At 38.6% G+C, this 15291-nt stretch overlaps 1 protein-coding gene across 1 annotated transcript; it reads right to left on the bottom strand.

Moving 5' to 3' along the window:
* Positions 1-7998: 7998 nt before the first annotated feature.
* Positions 7999-9005, bottom strand: RB195_020536 (uncharacterized protein; the record flags this gene model as incomplete). The annotated part of the gene is made up of 5 exons (XM_013442522.2): positions 7999-8127; positions 8203-8277; positions 8606-8653; positions 8736-8843; positions 8931-9005. The coding sequence occupies 5 exons, from the start codon at positions 9003-9005 to the stop codon at positions 7999-8001; spliced, it is 435 nt and encodes a 144-aa protein (XP_013297976.2).
* Positions 9006-15291: the final 6286 nt, after the last annotated feature.

Below are 15291 nucleotides of genomic sequence, written 5' to 3' on the forward strand. Positions count from 1 at the left end.
GGGCGAAACAAAATTCTCTTTTTGTTGTTGTGGTTGTTGTTGTTGATGCAATTTCTATGTGTTGTTAAAGTGTTCGTTGAGAAAAGTAAAAAAAAAGTAAAAAGTTAATTTTATAGGGAAAAATATGACCTAGACAAGTTCACGTGACGAGTTCACTGAACCAGTTACGATATATTAATGGAGCACGGAAAAATCCGTGCACCATGGAATCGGAGCTTCTTTTCAAGGCTTCCTCTTAAAGGCATCACCCCACGAATTTGAGGTGGCACGGATTTCAAGTGTAGAGTTCTTATATGGGGTCGTAAATTATGGAGAGGTAATTCCGTCGATTTCTTCCTAATTGCCGCAAGAACGCTCCGGAAGATGCGTCGCGTGCTCAAGGCTGGCGCGCTCCAATCGAACTCGTCGTGGAAAATAGCGCGCCGGAACGCTCGAAGTCGAGTCTTCCGGGCCGTTTTTTACGCCAATTAGGATGGAATCACCCTTCTCTCCATAATCTACGACTACTTATAGGCGTAGCCCACCTAAAACCCGCACCACCCCACATTTCTGGGGTGATCCCTTTAAAGGCATCACCCCACGAATCTGAGGTGGTGCAGATTTCAGGTGGAGTATTCGTATACAGGGTGGGAGGCTACGAATAGGGGGGTGATTCCGTCCATTTCTTCCTAATTGCCGTAAAAAACGGCCCGGAAGATAGGGTTTCATTCGTTTTAGCGCACCATTTTGTACAAGAGGTTCGATTGGAGCGCGCCAGTCTTGTGCGGCGCCGCATCTTCTGGGCCGTTTTTTTTTTTTTGCGGCAGTTAGCAAGAAATGGACGGAACCACCTCTCTCTTCATAATCTACTATCCCGTATACGAATACTCCACCTGAAATCCGTACCACCTCAGATTTGTGGGGTGATGCCTTTAAATGAGGAAAAAATCAAGGAAATACAGGTTTTAAATAAGCCCATGCACTTTTTTATCATCTTTTTCTTATTCCTCGGTCAGTTGCTGTTAACTAGTGAGTACCGACAATTAGATAAACTGTTTCCCTTCCCTCTCTTCTGTTAGTAAGCTATTTAGCTGTACTAATAACTGTGTGGTGATCAGAGGGCGTCTTCTAGTCCGATAGACGGTTATACATGCTCTAAAATAATGTTACTTAAAAAAATTTAAATTTAGTCACAACTGCCGACGTTTGGCGATAGAGATTGTAGAGCGCGAGTTAGAAGTTCACAATCTTCATGCTGGATTCAATTGTCGCGTGTCTGCGTTAGATGAATCGACCGCAAGCATTCTCGTGGCGAGACCCACTTCTTTAATATCGCTCTATGGCTCAAAACATGTCCGCCACACACTTTGGACGAGTTTATTTGTAATCTATTCGCGTATTTTTCAATTCTATTTTCTACTGACGTCAAAGAGAAAAGAACAATAATATTTGAAGAGTTTTTTTTTAAAATAAAATTACAGTTACATGTTGCATTAATTTTCCCTTAAATTACAATTATATACTGTGAGTTGTCAATAAGGCCCTTTGGTACATTTTTGAACCACAGTCGCCCGAGTTCTGTATCAAAGTGATCGACAATCTAATCAAAAGATGAGTGACTTCTTTGGGTGGTTTTATTGTTGACCGAAATGCCTTTGTTGTTGAGTAAAAACAAGAATATCCAGAAAGGAAAAAAAAAAAGAAAAAACGAGGAAAGAAATATTTGAGATAGCTACGATTTGAATAATTGAACGCAATGCTATTCTCATTGACCACTGAAACAAAATTAGGTATGGACAGTGTTGAGAAAGACAAATTCAATGAATTTCAGGAAAAAAAACAAAGAGAGGGAAAAGCTGACTTTAGCTTGGAAGAAACGGAAAAATCGATCGTATTGATTAGACTTTTTAGCTATACATTCAAGAGAGTCCAGAAGATCTTTTTGATTGTGGTTATGTAGTTGTTAAAGGCATCACCCCACGAATCTGGAGTGGTACGGATTTCCGATGTATGCGGGGTTGAAGATTATGGGGAGGAGGGTGATTCCGTTCATTTCTTCCTAATTGGTGTAGAAAACGGCCCGGAAGATACGGCTTCGAGTGTTCCGGCGCACTATTTTCTACAAGGAGTTCGACTGGGCGCCAGACCTGTGCGGCGCCGCATCTTCCGGGTAGTTTTATACGGCAATTAGGAATAAATGGACGGAGCCACACCCCTCACCATAATCTACTATCCCCTATACGAATTCTCCGCCTGAAATCCGCACCACCTCAGATTAGTGGTATGCTGGCTTTTAAGGGACATAAACCTGGGACCGATCCAGAAATATTGGCAAAATTAGCGCGCCATCGACTTGACGTTATTACCGGCGGCCGCCATTTATGACCTCCAGCCCATAGTGCCTCCGAACAGGAATTGGTTAATCAAGGGACTGCCCGTTGATAGCCGAGCCACCGCATTCCTCCTAGAGCTCAGATCAGGGATTATCCTTCTGTTGGTGGATGTTTTAGAATTTTTTTTCCGACGGACATAAGAAACAAATTGGAAAAATTCCTGGCCACTTCCATAGAAAATATTAGCTGACCTGAGTTTTAGTGAGTTCCGCTCAGCGAAGTAGGACTGAGGACTTTTAAAAGTCTTTAAAAGTTTTATTTCGAACATTCGAATTTTTATACCTATTTATTTATTTGTTTATTTTATACCTATTTATTTAGAATGTTCTTCAATGATGAACACGAAATGAACTGTAATGAAGTGGAAATGCATAAAATAAAATGAAATGATGAAAAGAAATTAATTCGAAGGATTTGCTGAAGTTGATTTCTGATTAAAAAAACGTTTAAAAGTCTAGAAAACGAAGTGAAGTGAAATGAAAATGAAAATGAGTAAAGTAAAATAAAATAAAAAGGTAAAACGAAGGGAAATGAATTTGAAGGACTTGTGGACGTTGATTTCTCGGAAATTTCTCTGCTTCAAAAATAAAGGTATGTAGATGGTTTACATCGGCGTGCTGGGATTTTCAAGATTTTCCTTATGTATAATCCTCCAATATTTTTAAGGATTTTCACCATTTTTTCAAAATCGATTCCCACACATTTACACGCAAACACATGGAAATTTTCGACGATTTATATTCCGGACAATATTTCGAACATTCGAATTTTTGAATTTTTATACCTATTTATTTAATTGTTTAGTTTACACCTATTTGTTTAGAAAGTTTTTCAATGATGAATATTCCGAATAAACAAATTTTGACATTATCTCATTTGTGAATGTTAAATTCACCAATTTCCCATCGATAAATGTTTGTTATGAAAAGGATCCTGCATTCGAGAAGATTACAGATCCAGATGGAGATGAGGTTGAACACGGTAAATCTACACTAATAACGAGTTAATGTCTAAAATCGACAAAAATCAACCAAAAAACATCATCCATGTGTTAAATTACATGCTATGGACAGATTTTGGCTAAGAGACGAAGCTGAACTTATAAAAGATTCATTCACAAAGAGTAGATATATCATTTCTTAAATGTAAGAGGAGTGGCTTCCACGGGAGCTGTTCATCCGAACTCCTCTATCCAGATTGATGCACGTTTGCAAGTAATGACGTTTTTTTTTCAAGAATTTAAATTCGTGTCAAAAAAAAGAAGAGTTCAGCGTTAGGCAACGCGTTATCCAGGAAATCATTTCTTTCCTTTTTTTCTTTAGTCCTCTACAAAATAGTGTTTTTGGGTTTTTTGTGCGGTTTATTTTTTAAGTTTTTTATGCAATTTTTGTTTTAGTTTTGAGACCAACATTATAATTTAGAAAATGGCGAAAAACGTGAATTATAATTTTTTTGCCTGTTTTTTTTCCACGCACGATACGATAAATTTAGGAATTTCTATTATGAGGTGAACGATGGACGGTCTTTGTAGGAAACGACCGACTGAGTCACAGGAATGAATGAAAAACAGTATTTTCATGTTATTCGGCAATTAGGTTTCCTGTTTTGTTTTTTTTTTTCATCCGTGAATCATTAGGAATGAAACAAATTAACAGAATTACTTTGGATGCTCTGGAGCAACGTGGTTTCATAGGTCGTTTCATGCGTTCAGTGGATATTATCGAGAAATAATAATATAATATATTATAATAATGATATAATAGTGTAATAACAATGAAATATATGGAAATAGATTGTGATCCTCTCGATGTAAAATCCTTAACGAATAAAAGCAGAGAGATCAGGCTCGCCTACTGAGCTGAGATTAATAATTTATTAAATACTTATTAGCGAACCACTGTAATCAGTAAACACGGAAACAATTAAGGAAAAACTTTAACATTTTACATTTTACACTTTACATTTTACATTTTTACATTAAGGGAAAAAGAGAAAAATTTTCTGCGAAGTCTGAGAAAAGAAAGCGAAAACGCTGTGAGGCTCATTATTTCCAGATAAATAACGATAACGAGTAAAGGAGCAGCGAATCCGGAGGGAATCGCGCCGGAAGTGCACCAGGGTTCACGGTCTATGTGTTCGAAACTCAGATAACAAAGACAAATAAGAGTTATCCTGACGGAGGGAAAAAGAGGTGATGAAGAAATGTTTGCGGAGTTCTCTAACGATGCCGACATTTTCGCCTTCTTCATCGTCTTATAAGACGGCTCTGAGAAGAGTTAGGCGAATTGGCGCTGACGTTGACGTTAACGCAAGAAACGACAACGACGGTGGTGGGCGTTAAAGTTGGTCAGCAACCGAACTGTGTGCGGTACGTGATTCGCCGGATGCCGGTCGGTTGGCTGACGGATTGTGTACGGACGGTTGTAATAGTCAAATGGTGGCGTTGAACGATAGAAATCGGGGCGGTCGACGACGACGGCGGCGGCGGCGACCGCCCGACGAAAATGGATGAAGGGGTATCGTGAAAAACGAGCCGACTAGATGTAAGGTCAATGTTCGACAATCTTCATCTCACTTGAATTTTGATTTAAAAAAAGGGGGAAGTATTTTCGACACCGCGTGAATGATTCATCGAAAAACTGCTTATTTATCACTTCACTTATATTGCAGATATCGTTCAGGAAAATTCGCAAAATCCCAACTTATTTTCTTTATTTTATTTGATCCTTCCCTATTTTACGTGGAAAGGTCAGTGTTCGACAATGTCCTACTTCGAATTTCGATCGCTGGTCATAAAGATGGAACTTCATGATATTAAATATTATTATTAAATATTAGTATAAATATTGGACTGATTGAATTGTCAGATATTTGTTTATTATTTATTTATTTAAATATTGCGCTTAATGGTGAACAGAATGTGATAAAGGCAATAAAGAGGTAAATAAAGAAAAAAACCAAGCAAAAGCCATAGCCATAAAAAGTAAATAAATAGTGAAAAAAACAGGAGGAGAGAAAAAAAATACATCGATCAGGATTAGTTCTATGTATGTACGACTCCAGCCTAGGTAATTTGGTAAATAAATTGTACGCAAGTTTTTTTTTCTGCACAAAATAACTTAGAAAATAAGTTTTTGGAATTAAAAAATTATATGAATGAAAAAAAAAAACAAATGAATGTATCTCTCAGAAGATTCTAGCTTATGTTCGGGAATCCTCTTCTGTGTTCAAACCAGGTTTGTGGGCCTCAGACGCAAACGGTGTCTGGCCAGTCTGGCCACATCAAATCCCAGATATCTGATGGATTTTGAATACGGACAAATAAACATGAAAAGTTATGAAGTGAAGAAGAGAAAATAGGTAAGAAATACGCCGTATCCAGGTTAAAACTACTGAATTAAATGGAGCTGGACGTGTTCAAAGGTGGGTTTAGTCTAAGTTCAGCTAATCGAATAAATTTGAATCGAATGAATCGAAGGAATGAATTTATCGATAGATCAAACACGCTGAGTCCATGAGAAATTGATATAAGTGCAACTCAAATTTTCCTAAGTACAAAACGTGTTTTTTTCTTCTTTCTAAATGAAAACGACAACATTTGACGACTATTTGGAATCAGTTTACTGGGAAACAATTGTCTTCGACGTGCTCAGCTGGGCAGACGCGACGCGCACGTGCCGCAACGCACGTACTTCTGCTGCTAGGCACACAGTCTCTCTTCTCCCTAGTCTCTGATCTTAATCGAAGGCGGGCGCCCAACTCTGATCCAGCTGAATGTCCGTGCGGTGTCTATGGCACAACAAATAGGTTATGGACATAGTACCTGCTTTCGAAATCGCTCAAATCTTGGAAAATAAAATATAAAATTGAAGATATGAATTTGAAGTGAAGATTCGTTTGGTTTTGTGCTTTCTTTAAAAAAGATTATTCAGTCCGAACATTCTTCTTCACGGCAGATTGGCATGGAAGCAAAACAGGTGACGGTTTACTGCCCTGTCCGTGGTATCCTGAAAAACTGAACAATCTTTGCTTTGTGAAAAAGTTTTTTTTTCTCTCACGAGAGTTTTAGCGTCTGGAAAAAATGTTCTTCCTGAGAGTCGTTCGTCGGAAAAATTTCTTGTGTTATATCTACCTCTAGAACAAAACAAATAGGGCATGAAAGAAGGGTATCAATTATTCTGGATTTGCTGGGGACCAGATCTCGCGTGAAATTAAAACTACGCGAAACTGACCAAATATCACAACAAAATTTCTACATCTGGGCAAAAAGAACTGCACAAGCTCATTTGGAAAGGTAGAGGGTACAAGAAAAGAAAAGAAAAAAATGAAATGTCGAAAATTGAAAATCGATAACGAAAAATAGAAAAAAGATAAATAGATAATGAAGTAAAATCATGCTCTGCGACATAACATATGGCTCATGGCAGGGTATAGAAAGAACTATAAACATGTTAACAAGGATGATAAGACAAAGAATAAATAAATAAATAAATAAATAAATAAATAAATTCAAGACTAGAGTTAAGAACACCAAATATATGTATGTTGTGCGGGAAGACGCCTTTTAATGGTGATTTCTCGCTCATTATCCAGAAAAAGAAAAACGATCGGCAATTATCTCAACCGATTTAACCAATTAGATGGTGTTTAATGCAGCGAAAAAGAATCCAATAACAACAAAGATGGCCTAATTCGTCTGTGCACACACCCATACGCACTGTTTTTCCAAATAAAAACCTCTCCAGTCACAGAGAAAGGGTCATTCAAACCCGAGTTGACCTTGGTGCTTGCCGCTACGTCGCAGAGAATCAAACCATGCGCAGGATTTATGTGGGATCATTTCAGGCGCGAGCTACCAGGCTGATACGGAAAAATATGGGGCATAAAAACAAAGTCCTTAAGCAAATGTTGTTTGAAGAGGGACATGTGCGAACATTCCAGAAATTTCTCGTTCCGTTATCTTAGCTATTCAGTTGAAACAAGTCCCAGGAATATATCGAGAAAAACTTCTGTCATGGATGAACTCCAATTAATTAATCGATAATTAATAAGTTCTCCAGCTATAGGAGCTGTTTGCAACACTCTTTTATTATAATCTAGCGAGAACTAGTCCCCAACTGACCAACATCTACAGCGCTCTTGCGACAGAACTGATGACAAATATCAGCAGTGTAGAGATTCGCATCGCTTACCCTCCCCTTTTGCAGGTTTTGAGTGCTATGTGGAAAATTCAGGATCTTTATTGAGAAGACTGAGAAGAAAAACGTTTGATATATTGCTTGAAAGGGTTGTCCCTGCCCCTGCGGTATAACCGGAGGACCAGTTCTCGCCAAATATGCACAAACGTTAAGAAAGTGTCTGACAAAAATGTTTTCTACTTTTTTTCTCTACATCTTTTCGCACAAGTTACGTTTCGACATGGAAGCGGTATCCGTAGGTGAGAAATTTTACTTCTTTGAGAGGAGAACGTGAAACGAAAGTTAGTTTGTGAAATCTTAGGTGGGAAATGAACTATCTACCGTGCAACCCATTTTTTCCACTTTTTTATTTAGAAAAAAATTAGTCTGAGAAGAAAGAAACCGTATAAAGAATCATATTTATTGAATGAATAAGTTAGTGAGTTAATTTAACCGCGTTGGTGAAGACGACGGTTTCTGTTGGCGGCACGTCGTTGGTTTCTGCGGTGACGGCGAGCGTGTGCGACGCGTTTACGGGCAGCACGATGGCGATTGCGTCGGAGACGGCGGTAGAAACGCTAGAAATCGTTTTTTTCTTCTCTTGTGAGGAAGAGGAGCTAGATAAAGGAAGAACTGCTCCGGTATTTGCTTACTCTTCTAGCGGCAGCAGCCCGTCTTCCTCCTCGACGAGCACGGCGACGAATAGCACGCTTTACTCGAGTAGAATCCTAGAATGGATAGATTAATGCTTCTTTGCAATCCCCGAAGAACAGAAAGAAGACGTTTTTACGGAGTGGGCGGGGCAAGTACGCTCTGTCATTGGGTCAGAATCGTATTCACATTAATATCATTGTTTTTTTTAGCCAAAAAAGGTCAAAATAAATAATTTTGTTTGATGAACATCGTACAAGGAATGATAACATATGCTACTCTAAAGGAACCAAGTTTTGGTATACTAAAGTGTTATGAGAATAACGTTAAGAGAATGGGACCCTTACAAGGGTATTATTTGAAATAATGTGAATATCAAAGATATTTCAGTCCACATTCACTCACCTCAACTTCATCTTCGACTTCAATCTCCCTTTTGAGAACGCTGGTGATCTGAAAAAATCCGGGTAAAACGCGAAATTTAAGCTATTCTTGAAGTGAGTCCTAGGAGGTTAGGAACGTGAACGGTTCCTACAATTTCCTTGTCTTTTTCGTTAGTGACTCCTTCCAAAATGTCCTCTTCTTCCTCTCGTAGCGCACGAAGCTTCTCTAGGACAGCGACACCAGTTTCGCTGAGCTCTTTCTGAAGGAGACCAGACTAATTCATACCATTATTTCTACTGAAACAAAAAAAAAGAAAGAAAAAAAGATAGTATGGATTAGAGTTCACATTTTCCGCCACATCCTCGGCGAATGCAACAGCTGCAATTGCCAGAATTCCTACCGTAAGAAAGATGGACTTCATCTGAAACGGATAGAATATTTTAGCTTATTTTTAATGTCAGAAGCATTTTCAGAGCTCGCTTCTTCTCTTTTAAATTTTTTTTTGTACAGGATATTTAGAGGTTTCTGGATGGATTTCTTGGATAACGTTGGAGTAACGGAGGCAAGAATGCATAAGAAGTTCTCAGATGCTATGACGCCGAGAAAAAAAAAAGTTGAAGGAAAGGATCGGAGAAAGATCCGGGAAACTACTAGTACTAAATAGTATGTGACGGATTCAGGAGTGCGCAGAAAATGAAGGAGGACTCTACTTTTTGAGGTGGTAAGGTCGGAGACCAGTTTTAACGCCATGAGAACATTTAAAATCACGGACGGACTTCAGTGAATCTTTGTGAATTTCCAGCGCAAAAGGAGCAAAAAAAGAAAGAGAGAAAAAAACGGTGATAAGAAGAGCGGAGATCGTTCCTTTTTTCAAATTCACCAAAATTGTTTCACAAAAAAAAATCACTATGTTAATTTTAATGAAATTCTGCGGTGCGATATTGATGGAACCAGTGAACTTTGAATTCTTCATTGAAAATCTGGACCGCTTGGAATTGCTTAGGAATTAATTGTTACATTAGAATCGTTAATTAACACGTTGATTTCTCGTTGAATTATTTGAAATAAAGTAGGGTTTTTGAGGTCTCTAGGCGTTTAAAGGTATTCTAAGAACATTTACGTTTCTAAAAATATTCTAAGTCTCCGATAAAGATAAGGAAGATAATGCAGATTAAGGTCCAAAAACAAGAGGGTGTGATTTTTTGACAGGAACAATTCTTTTTTCTCGATTTCCACTCCAAGAAATAAAAGAAAAATTAGTTTTGCCTGTTAGAGGACTTTTTCTTTTAGAAGGATTCTATGTTTTTTTTTTCTCAAATGTGAGGGATTTATGATTTCATCACTATTATGATTATGGTTATGATGATTATCAATATGATTTTTCTTATATATTTTTAAAAGGTAGTGGTTCTAGGCTTAATCGATTTGTTTTCAAGCGCACGGAAAATTTGCAATTTTTCCTTTAGTTTAGAAAGAATGGTCCCAGGATTCAACACGGGCAGTGAGAGGAAGGAGCTTAGAATTGAGTGAAGGAGGACGGTATGCCTTATGTAATAATGTTGCGTAGTGTCTTTTATACGCTATATTATGGTAGTGTAAAAAACCTGACCAAAAGAGGTTTTGGACGGTAGATATCGGCTAGGAAAAAAGAAAAAATCGAACCTCATAGCCGCCATACTGCGTCTATCTCTAGCTGATCTCGCCGGTCATACAAGCATTTACAGTTTTACAGCGATGTTGAACGATCATCCGAAAGCTCTCTGCATTCAGCAAATCCAGAAAATTTCCGAACAATCGTCGATATTACGAAAATAAGGACAGTCATCGCGCAGCAGTTCGTCGAACGGTGACAAAGTGCCGTTGAAATTCCGTCGCAAGCGTTACGGTATCCTGGACAGATTCTGAAGAATGTGGACTTGTTTTTTTATTGTATTTATTGTTATATGTGTCATTTGATACTATCTTTATTTTATTTTTTTAAATTTATTCATAAATTTTCAAATTTTATATATAACTAGAAAAAAAGAAAGGAAATATTGTAGGTATGTGGTCTAAAAAGTGCCGTTTAAACTCCATCGCAAACGATACGGTATCCAGAACAGATCCTAAGAATGTGGAATTGTTTTTCTATTGTATTTATCATTGTTATATCTATCATTTGGTACTATCCTTATTTTATTTTTTTAAATTTAAATTTTATAAACTTTTCAAATTTTATTGATAACTGCAAACTAAAACGTGCCGTTGAAACTCCCGTCGCAAACGATACGGTATCCTGAAGAGGTTCTGAAGAATGTGGATTTGTTTTTCTATTGCATTTATTATTATTGTTATTACTATATTTGTTGTTTGTTTTTATCTTCATTTTATCCATAATCACAGTCCATCAACAACAGGATATATTTCAGAGAACATTTTGAGAATTTCTTTGATAATCCTAGCAAAACTTACCACCACTTTGTTTGTTTACCTGTGGAAAGTAACGGAGTAAACAAATATTCCCTGCTTGTTTCACATAAGAAAACCTGATGTGGTCTCTGGAATTGTCGGCCGCGACAAATTTTAGGATCTGAGAAAAAAAAAGAAAGGAAATCTGGGAGATATGAGGTCATCCTGCCTGCACTGACCTTTTTCCTTATCTCTACAATAAATGTATGTTTTTAGGAATATGATACATACCAGTGAATTCTATTTTATTGCAATCTTCCGGAATTCTGCCGCATAATGGTATAAGGATAGCGGAAATTTTGAAAACCGGTACCTCTGATTGATCGCAAACACACACAATCCAATAAAACACACCTTATTACTCTCATAATCTTAGCATGAACAGAAATTCTATTGAAATTCTCCTCAAAATGACTAGTTTTAGTGTTTTTAGGAGCTGCACAAGCTGTTCAAACAGCTAAATGTGTTCCACACCTCGTATATAACTAACTCCTCAAAGATACCGTAACCTTCATTTGCCTGATCTTATAGCTGCTATTCGGTCTTTCTGACATAGCCACCTAAAATTGATTATCCATACTTATTCCTCATGTTATATTTATTTTCTCACTTATTTGATTTATTCATCTTAAGTAGTTCACACACTGATCGGATGTAGCGTAGTCGGTAAGATGTTCGCCTGTGACTGCACGATCAATCAATGGCTCGAAACCGCCCTGGAGCCAACCAATCTTTTTATCCCTCCTAAATAAATTGGTATCAGACTTCTCTGGGAGGATAAAAACACTGCATTGACTCATTGGCTCGTCCACGTAAGTTACTGTAAGACTGCTTATGCGTTCCTAAAAATCGCAAACGATTCCGAATTGAAATTGAACACGTAGGTCCACAAACTATAGGGATCGATCAATCGACCGTGCAGTTTTATCATTTAGCTCAGACTCCTAGCATTATGATCTGTGGTGTGTTTAGACTTTGTCGCTTATGTGCAACATGCCGTGATGATGTACTGCGCTTGACGCTTGACCTCCTACAAACTTGTCCAAACACATATATTCCAGTATTAAAAGTGTGGAGTGTGGACCTTCAAAGATGAGGAGCTGATTTTTTAAAAAAAAATTTGAATGAGGATTTATTCCTTCTGCTATATAAAATTGGTCTCAGAGATGGAAATCAGGAAATTATCCATGTAGGGATCTCTCCAAAAGTAGATATCCCCATGGGTAGGAGGTTGGTTGTAATTAGTTCACGACTATGTTCAAGGTTAGTCCCGCCTGGTATTCCAGAAAAAAGAAGTTGACTGCCCGGGCGTCGCCTACGATGCAACAAGCTACGCGATAGAACGCGGGCAACTTCGTTGCTGTGGCCTAAGTCTGCAATCCCACTAATATGACTTAATTAAGCACCAGGAGCTACAAGACATGCACAATTGCAGCCGTGCTCCACAAGTTGCCATCGTTCTACTACCCGTAATAGCTTGCATCGTTGGGAACACAGAACACATTTGAAGATTTTCCACACTTTTTGGATTACTAAGCAGAATTGAATGTGCTCACGCTCAACTAACTACACTCTTAGCTCTATCTATTCTTGGTGAAATCCACTGTCAATTTCGTGATGCACTGCCTTTAATGGAAACTCTAACTTTCAAACCAGAGGTGGGCGAGTCCTGAAACAACCATGGTAGTGACGTGAGAAGCGTCAAATTTTGCATATACCATTGTCTATCCAAGCTGATTTTGTGTTTATTGTAGTATTTAGGAAAGAAAAGTAGAATACGATTTCTTTTACAGTAACGATGAGTATCTGATTCAACTTGGTTCGTGGGGATAAAAAGTACAGTTTTCTTGAGAATTTTTGCTGAACGTCCCTGAGCGGATTGCAGAAACAGTGCAGACGCTTCATCAGGAAGAAATTATAGGCCTCGAATCCATGCACATTTAATGCATGGCATATCTTATACTTTAGAGGGGAAAAAGTAAATTCTTCCTGAATGACTATGTGTTGGTATTTGGAGTCGTGGTAACAATCAGTTGACGGACGCAACGTTCAAATTCTTTGATAGCTCCAATAATTCTCAATTCTTTGGTTCAAAATTATACTTCGTGACAAAATTTTGCACTTAGAGGACGTCGTCAGTGCATCTCCTTCGTCTCCGATTCCCTAGCTGCTGCGACAAACCGGGTTCTAGTGCGAGCGCAGTTGCAAGATGATGTTGTATTGGTGAACATCCCGAACGACAGCATCAAGCGACAGTTGGTTCGCAGTAGCAGACTCTACGATAGGCAATGTGTGTCGGAGTGCAGCGTTGTTCGTCCGTTCGGTAGAATTAGAGATTCCACGAAGATCGGAGTAATCTACCAGATAGAATGCTTGACATGGATTGACATCTATTGCAGAAATTGAAAGGATGCTGAACCTGCGTATCAAAGAATATCTGGTAAAAGGTGCGGAAACACAATAACACCCTCAGGGCGTCACAAGAGTAAGAAACATGATGGAATTAAGTTCGAAATAAAGTGTACGATATCAGCCGACGAGAAGGAAATATCTGCTAGGAAAGCAATGGAAGCTTTTAGGATCTCCGCCAGGAATCCGTCCATGAATAACAGAAATGAGTGCTTATCAATTACCAGTGACTTTTTGCTGTTCGTTACACTCTTACCTCTATCTAACTATAAGATATAAGATTGTCTATTGATATAAGATGTGAGGCTGTGAGCTATAAGAATTTTCCAAATGTAGTTCCTCAACACTATCCAGACACCCAGACACCAGTACTTAAAGGCATCATCCCGCGAATCTGAGGTGGATTTCAGGTGGAGTATTCATATACGGGAGCGTAGATTATGGAGAGAGGGGTGATCCCGTCCATTTCTTCCTAATTGCCGTAAAAAAACGCCCCGAAAGATACGGCTTCGAGCGTTCCGGCGCGCCATTTTCTACAACGAGTTCGATTGGAGCGCGCCAGCCTTGTTCACGCGCCGCATCTTCCGGTCCGTTTTTTACGGCAATTGGGAAGAAATGGACGAAATCATCCCCGTCTCCATAATCTACGATCCCGTATACGAATACTCCACCTGAAATCCGTACCACCTGAGATTCGTGGTGTGATGCCTCTAAGGATGCTGCATGCGCAGATCTCATTTGCTCGGTGACAGTCTGTAAGAAAGTCATCATCAGCCCCGTCAGTCGGTGAGTCTGGTCAGTTTGTTTCCCTTTTGATAGTCTTGTATGGTGCACTTAGAATAAAATCGAGGCTCGGCAAGGAGAGAGGAGGAGTTTGATGGGATATGCATGACATCAAAGACCTCGAACCATTTCCAGGCCTTTGATAAAGAGGATTTTGTCGAAACTTCAGCCCAATAATAAAGTTTCACCAAAACCTCGTTGGCATAACAAGAAAACATAAATAGAGATACTTGGAAAGTTTAATTCAGAAGAAATTAGGAAATTAGATGAAAGAAACCCATCTGACGTCCTAGATTCTTCTGAAGAGAAATCATTTTCGGGTTAATTGGATATATTGTCGTTAGAGTGCCGAATGGGAGTTTTTCCTAACTACTCTCTGAAAATCCACAGCCAAAAAGACGAGTTTGGAAAAATGTCGAGGAAAGAGAACTCTCTTGAGCTTCCCTCTAGTTTGACAATGTGAAGAGTCATGAGAGGTGTAGCTTTTTTTATGGAAAACGTCAATCCCCAATGAAATACCACCAGTTTTATCGATTCCTTGGATTGATCGGGGAGAAGAGGATTGAGCAGAATGAAACTACCCTTATATTCCATAAATCCTTCTTTCTCGAGGTCATTGCGTCCGGATAACGGTCCTTGAAAACGAAAAAGTGTTATTCAGCTTGGAACGAACATTTTCTGCTGCACACATATAGAGGCGCCTCTTATGAGGACACTCAAGCAAGCTGTTCCGTTGAAATAATGTGAAAAAACACATGGAAAGGTCTAAATTGAAAGCGTGGTGTCCTATTCGTGGTAGGAAACACAGCTAACACATTCAGGAAGGAAATTCTTAGTGAAACTGTTCCCATGTGATGTTGATTCAGCGAGGAACAGTGAGGAAGAGTGAGAGTTTGAAAAAAATTATTCCTTTTTTGATTAGAAAGAAAATGAACTCTCCCTGGAGACAGATTTGCTAATTTTCCCGTCCCGTGGGCGAGTTTATCACTCCGTTTTAGTACTTGACAAGCAGAATGGAAAACCATATGAGTATCATATTTATTGAATGAATAAGTTATTCGAATAGT

The sequence above is a fragment of the Necator americanus genome, chromosome II (assembly GCF_031761385.1).
Source record: "Necator americanus strain Aroian chromosome II, whole genome shotgun sequence".
Classification (NCBI taxonomy): domain Eukaryota; kingdom Metazoa; phylum Nematoda; class Chromadorea; order Rhabditida; family Ancylostomatidae; genus Necator; species Necator americanus.